The sequence below is a fragment of the Leguminivora glycinivorella genome, chromosome 4, assembly GCF_023078275.1.
Source record: "Leguminivora glycinivorella isolate SPB_JAAS2020 chromosome 4, LegGlyc_1.1, whole genome shotgun sequence".
Classification (NCBI taxonomy): domain Eukaryota; kingdom Metazoa; phylum Arthropoda; class Insecta; order Lepidoptera; family Tortricidae; genus Leguminivora; species Leguminivora glycinivorella.
In genome coordinates this window covers 12,887,566-12,895,073 of record NC_062974.1, presented here as the reverse complement: position 1 = coordinate 12,895,073, position 7,508 = coordinate 12,887,566, and the positions used below count along the sequence as shown (strand labels likewise).

General features: G+C 42.3%; 1 protein-coding gene across 1 annotated transcript; it reads left to right on the top strand.

Annotated features, from left to right (window-relative positions):
• The first annotated feature begins 836 nt into the window (after positions 1–836).
• LOC125225209 lies at positions 837–5,262 on the top strand. The gene is made up of 3 exons (XM_048128810.1): positions 837–3,294; positions 4,744–4,929; positions 5,162–5,262. The coding sequence occupies exons 1-3, from the start codon at positions 837–839 to the stop codon at positions 5,260–5,262; spliced, it is 2,745 nt and encodes a 914-aa protein (XP_047984767.1).
• The last annotated feature ends 2,246 nt before the right edge of the window (positions 5,263–7,508 follow it).

The window sequence follows — 7,508 nt, the reverse complement described above, 5'->3', positions numbered from 1 at the left end:
GATTTACTAGTGCGGAACTTTTAATTAAAAATAATGTGTAATTGTTACGTGTAGTTTTCATGTTGTGGTTTGTGTTAGGGTTTGGGATTCTATTGATTATATTGATTTGGGTTACGTATTCAAATACTACCAACGGAAAGATGGCGGCAGCTAGGCGGATACAGTTGTTGCAAATGAAACATCATACAGCGTGTCGTAGTATTGACGTATTGGATGCGTTGGCTCGGAATCCTGAATTGTCTCCAGAACAAGAAAGTGATTTCATAGTGCGGTTTCAAGACTTAGAAAAGGTTTATGAGACATTTACGGAAATGTTTTATGAACTTCAGCTCTCTGCTGCGGATATAGAGAGCTTTGATTTGGAAAGTCATCTTCAGGAGTATGACGCGTATAACAAAAAATACTATTTTATTAAACAACGGCATTTAGGGTTGACTAATTTAAACGCTTCAGCTAATGCGGATAATAGCTGTAGCAGCGGTAACAATAATGACAATCCTAAGAGCGCGCGAAATAGGGCAGTTCTCCCTAAAGTGAAACTTCCTACCTTTGCGGGACAGGTGGAAGAGTTTGTTCCTTTTATGGAATTATTCCAGTCGTTGGTGGGCAATGATGCCACCTTATCGGATACTGAGAAGATGTATTATTTAGCGGGGTCGCTTTTAGGCGAACCAAAGACTTTGACTCAGCATCTATCAGTCACAGGAGATAATTTTTCGGTCGCGATTGATTTATTGAATGCGCGGTATAACAACAAAAGGTTGTTAGCGGATCGTTTGTTGCACAACTTATTGAGTGCACCTCATGTAACCTCTAAGGGGGTAACTGGTTTAAAAATGTTTTTGAACACATTGATTGAAAACACAAAAGCGCTGGAAAAGATGGAATTTCCGGTGGATTCGTGGTGTTATTTGCTCTTCTACATCAACTTCCAAAAGTTAGATGGTAACTTGAAGAAACACTTTGAAGACAAGCACGCCGATAAAGAATTACCTACATTTGCGGACCTTATTAAGTTTTTGGAAACTGAAATACGGATTTTGGAATCCAGTGCGGAACCACAGGCCAGTACGTCGGCGGGAAGGCGTATTGGTGGTGGACAGAGCCAGGCGGTAAAGGCTCATGCGGCATTTCAAGGTGTGGGTTCGGTGTCGTCGTGTCGGTTATGCGGAAAAGGCGGACACTTTATTGCGAAGTGTGAGAAATTCTTGGAGATGAAGCCTGCAGCTAGGAAGCGTCAGGTCGTTTCACTTAGATTGTGCTTCAAGTGTTTGAACGGTCACAACATTGATAAATGCACTTATAACAAGAATTGTTACAAGTGTAATTCGGCTAAACACCATTATTTATTGCATTTTGATATTCCGGCAAGTGGTTCAGATCGTGAACAACGTTTGACGTCAAACGTGGCTACAAATGGGAAGTCTCACAATGCTGCCTCGTCCTCTTCAAGTGTTCCTGTTGTCAGTGCGCCCTTAACCAGCGGCAATCCAGAAGGTGCGGTTCCTGGAGTCTCTGGATTGATGGCATCACAGGCAAAGAAACCAAAGGTGTTACTTGCGACGGCAATAATAAGAGTTCTGGATAGCAGTGGACGCTACCAGGAGGCGCGGGCCTTACTGGACGGAGGGAGCGAGAGCACATTCATATCGGAGTCTTGTGTGCAGAGGTTAGGCTTAGAGCGGTTTAAGCCTGATGACCCAATCACAGGACTGGGCTGTACTCCTATAACCGGTTGTAGGGGAGCAGTTAATCTGACCATGACACCTAGGCTGACGGATCAGCCAGTGCTGGTAACCACGGCTAATGTCTTAAATAAAATCAGTTATAACCTGCCTGGATATTCGTTGCCGGCTCAGTTGGCGGATAATTATCGGGGACTGGATCTTGCGGATGAACAGTTCTTTGTGAGTCGAGAGATTGATATTTTATTAGGTGAGGATTTACTTTGTGACATTGTACTCAGCGGACGCATCAAAATCCATGATCACATTCCACGAGTGACAAAAACGGTGTTCGGACACGTTTTGTCAGGTCCTGTTAATATTGGAGTTTCCCTTCGAGTTCCTTGTGCGTCTCAGGCCTTTTTCTGTAGCACAAGCACAGATCGGATCTTAGAACGGTTCTGGGAGGTTGAAGACATCCCGTTTAAGGCGGAAAACCCTAAAGATCTTGAATGCGAGACCATTTTTAGAGATACCCATTCACGGACTGAAGAGGGTAGATACTCAGCACGGTTGCCCTTTATATTGGATGCTCCTGAGCTCGGTAACACTGTACCCATAGCTATGAAGCGATTTTTAGCCATGGAGAGGCGGCTCCTTGCAAAAGGCAACGAGGTCTTCAGGGAGAAATACACGGAGTTTATGCGGGAGTACGCCGAAACAGGACACATGTCACTGTGTGAAGGGGAACCAAACGACTACGCCAGTGGTAGTTACATTATACCTCATCATGGAATTTTTAAAAAGGATTCTGATAAGATTCGCGTAGTTTTTGACGCTAGTTGCGCATCTACTAATGGTGTTGCGCTAAATGATTGTTTGCATGCGGGTCCAAAACTACAGCGGGATATCGCGGAAATTATATGTAGGTTTAGGCTACATCGTTACGTGTTTACAACGGACATCAGGATGATGTTTAGACAGATTTTGATTGCTGAGGAGGATCGGCGTTTCCAGCTCATTTTCTGGCGGGAGTCCCCAGACTTACCTTTGCGTGTGTATCGGCTAAATACCGTAACATACGGAATGAAGTCAAGCCCATACCTTGCGATTCGGACGCTAAGGCAGTTGGCAGATGACGAAGAGATGCAGTTTCCTGCTGCGGCACAACTTCTGCGGTCTTCGGTGTATATGGATGACATTTTAGGTGGAGCCGATTCCATAGAAGACGCAAGCAAGTTGAAGCAGGAACTGACGGATTTACTACGCTCTGGCGGTTTTGAGCTTAGTAAATGGACGTCAAGCAGTAAGGAAGTCTTAAAGGACATAGAAGAGGAGCATTTAGAAAAACCTCGAAAGATATTTGACAATGCGGATGGGCCTAGTTTCTATAAAATCCTGGGCGTTCAGTGGGATTCTAGCAGTGACTGTTTCTCATATCGTACTAAGCTGGATGACACTAGCGGCTGTACTAAACGGTCAATCTTGTCAACTTTAGCTAGGGCATTTGATCCTTTGGGGTGGATCTGCCCAGTAATCTTTCAGGGCAAGGTCCTCATGCAGCAACTCTGGCTGAAAAATATGTCATGGGATGCGAAAGCTCCTGATGACGTAGTTGCGGAATGGCAAGGCATTTTAAAAGATATGCCTCTTATTTCAAATCTGCGGTTGGAACGTTTTGTCTTATTAGACGTCAAATCGTGTTCTCTGCATGGTTTCTCAGATGCATCAGAACTTGGGTATGGTGCAGCGGTTTATCTGAGGACTGTAGGACATGACGGAAGGGTCAAGGTTAGTTTGATGATGGCAAAATCGCGAGTCTCGCCGGTTAAATCGAAACTAACTATACCGAAACTTGAATTAAGCGGTGCGGCGTTGCTAGTCAGACTTTTGAAATACGTTGTTGCTGCAATCAGTGATGACCTGACGATAGACGGAATCTTCGGATGGTGTGACAGCACTATCGTTCTCTCGTGGTTGAAGACATCGCCACATTTGTTGCAGACTTTTGAGGGAAATCGAGTTTCTCAGATTCTAAATTGCGGTTTAAACATAGCCTGGAGGCACTTACCTTCAGAAATGAACCCTGCTGATGTCGCGAGTCGCGGTTGTCGCGCGTCAGTACTATTGGAGCATCCTTTATGGTGGGGACCTCCTTGGTTATCAGGTGATGCGGAGACCTGGCCCAGGAATATAATGGACAAAGCGGATGATCCATTACCTGGATTGCGGAAAGTGAAGGTAAATGTTCAGGCCTTGATCGGGATGGTTGACAAAGATAATATTTTTACGCGGTTTAGTTGTTTAAATATGCTATTGGCGGTCGTAGCATATTGTTTCCGGTTTGTCAACAATGCCAGGCCTTTGTCCGAGAAACTTAGGGGGGTATTATCAGTCCCAGAGCGACGGTTCGCTTTGCAGCGGTTAATCAAATTGGTTCAGCAGGAGGAGTTTACGGATGATATCCACTGCTTAGACCAGAATAAACAATGTTCCAAGCGGCTACGTCGGCTTTTGCCGTTTATTGCGGATGACGGTTTATTGCGTGTTGGAGGTCGTTTGGAGCATTCAAGTTTGTCTTTTCCACGAAAGCATCCGGTAATTTTACCAAAATCACATGCTCTAACGGTTTTGATCGTGGATCATTTTCATGTGACCTATTGCCACGCGGGGGCAACGGTTTTGATGTCGGTATTACAGCGACAATTTTGGATCCTTTCTGCGGGACAAGTGATTCGTACACGAATTTTCAAGTGTATGAAATGTTTTAAGACCAAAGCCAGACCAACAGCGCCGATTATGTCAGCGCTGCCATGGGATCGAGTTAATGCGACTGGTGTGTTTCACACAGTGCAAACTGATTTTGCTGGTCCATTCAGCATTAAGCAGTCTCGTTTGCGGAACGCAAAAATTCTGAAGGCGTATCTTTGCGTATTTATCTGCTCTGCATCCAAAGGGGTTCATTTGGAGTGTGTCACTGACCTTTCGACAGAAGGGTTTCTTGCGGCTTTGACACGGTTCACATCTCGACGCGGTATGCCGAGTGTGATACGTTCAGATTGCGGAACCAATTATACAGGTGCCAACAGATACTTGGATGATGTGCGGAAATATTTGGCTTCTGAGGAAGCACAACAAGGGCTTAGCGACGGCGCGGCCAAACAGTCTATAACGTGGCGGTTTAATTCGCCAGCGGCGCCACATTTCGGTGGTCTTTTTGAGGCGACCGTAAAGTCGGCTAAGACACTATTGCGGCGCGTCATAGGTGAACAGGTTTTGACGTTTGATGAATTGGTAACGGTATTTACCAGGGTGGAGGCAGTCCTTAATTGTCGTCCTCTATGCCCATTGACCCAAGATCCTAATGAATTGGAGGTTTTGACGCCTGCTCATTTACTTATTGGAAGACCTTTGCTTTCGGTTCCGGAGTACAATTTCGAGGACATTCCGAACTCACGGTTGAATCGGTTTAATTTAATTCAAGCTATGTCTCAAAGGTTGTGGAGAAAATGGAGTGAACAATACCTCCATTCTCTTCAAATGCGTAGAAAATGGACATCTCCAACTGATCCGCCTCGGCTGGGTGATCTTGTCCTGATAAAGGAGGAGAATTTACCTCCTCTAAAATGGAAGTTAGGTAGGATAGAAGAACTGCTACCCGGCAAAGACGGTGTTGTTAGGGTAGTACGTCTTAAAACTTCTACAGGTAGCCTCACGCGGCCTGTTGTTAAAATTTGTAGGCTTCCTTTGGACGACTAAGCGGAGTTAGCGTTACCAAATTGTTTTAATTTTGTGTGTTTATTTGTTTATTGTTGATAAAGGCTTTAGCCTTTCTCGGGCGGGGGAATGTTTAGTTTTAATACCAGTTTCGGAACGCATCCTAAATTGTTTACATTTATCATGTCTCGCTCTCACATCATTTTATCATATATATTTATCTCGTATGGGGAAATTACGGGCATGCGCAAAAGGCGTTATCTTTAGAACAAGATTTAAACAATATGACATGAAAGGAAAAAAATAATGTCAGAAGATGAAGAAAGAAAATCGTTGACGTTCACGGCGGTGGTGAACTGCGGAAAGAAATAAAGAAATAAGAAATAAAACGGCGAGCGGAAAAACCGTGGATTTAATTAAAACCAAAAGTGCGGCAAAGGCCTATACGTCAAAGCGCGGGTGAGTGTAGGGCTTTTATTTATATATTTTTCTTTTAAGTTCTCCCCATTTGTTCGCATCCCGAAAACGGGTGCAATCTTCCTAAGGTGCCGATTTCCGGACAGAACCAGCGCCCTTTTGTCCAAAGAACCCAAACTCACGCCAATCGGGTGGCGGGGAGGCTCTTGGTACAATACTGTAATCAGCTTGAAAATTTAAACCAAAAAATCTGTCAAAATCGTCCACAGCATGCTAAAGTTTTTTTCTTACACGACAATGCTCGCCCACACATTGCAAAAGTGACTCGGCTAAAGCTATTGGAGCTAGGTTGGAAAGTGATACCTCATCCACCGTACTCTCCAGACTTGGCACCTACGGATTACGCATTGTTCAGATCGCTAAGCAATGCCTTGAATGAAAAAAAGTTCGATGATCAAGCCCATCTACGACAGTACATAGCTGAGTTTTTTGAATCTAAACCTAAGAACTTCTTCGCCGATGCTATTCATTCTTTACCAGAACGATGGAGACAAGTAGTAGATAACGAAGGCCGTTATATTTTTGATAAATGATTAAAATAATAAATTAAATAAAAATTACAATATTGGTTATGATTCGCTCATTACTTTCTTACCAACCCAATAGTTTAGTCTGTGGTGTCCTAATTGACAGATTAAAGTCGACGAGTAGAAAAAAAATTATAACTCTAAAGATATGTTAAGCATGAAGAGGTGAAAAAGGGCGACCCTAACACACCTGTAGGTATATGTTGAATGTAGTTTGTATTTTTTAAGATTATTTGCTGGAATTGTTGAACAGATTACTCTGTAATATTTTAGGCTTCAAAGGTATCAATTCAAATTGATATACTTAATTTAAATTAGTTTGCTAGTGAATTAAATCTATGTACTCTGTCACTTAGTTATACTCACCTACCTAAAGTATCGATGCAAAAAGTGTCTTGTACATACAACAAAAAAGAAAATTAGACTTCGAAATTCTATCTTCTCGTTATTCTATTTGGTGTTGGCAGTATCGACAGGCTCAAATTTCGATAAATTTCGGGTAGGTAGTATTGAGATAGCGTCTCAATTTGGATTGTTGAGTGGGCTGTCAATGATACTAATGATTTAATTGATGAATTGAGTGGGACGCTAATTATACCTACAATGTGATTTGATGGTGAACACAAACATCTTTGTGATGATTATTAGTATAAACACGCTAAATTCTGCGTAGAAATAGGTATCTAAAAAGACAAATAAGATTACGAGTTCATTAGATAAGACAAAAAGTAGTAACTTCTCATGCTCGCAAAAACGCGAGGGATCAAAGTAGCGGATCAAATAACACTTTCGGAAGTAACATCCATTCTGTAATCGCTAAACAAAAAGAGATAATAGTCTATAATTTATTTGCTATAATTAAATAAGTATACAGATATACATATGTGTCTATACATAAAAAGAATCATTAAACTTTGGCATTTCTGACCGCGAACTTGATGTACAGAAATATCTATACCTATTTAGAAAATGTATTCAGGGTGTCAGATACTTTTGGTGCGTTGTTTCATCGGATACTATTGATTGATATGATTGATGCTGACTGTACTAATATTGTTTTATGATTTTAAATGTTTACTTACACATTGTCAATCGCAAACGCACTAGGTATATAAAAGGAGTT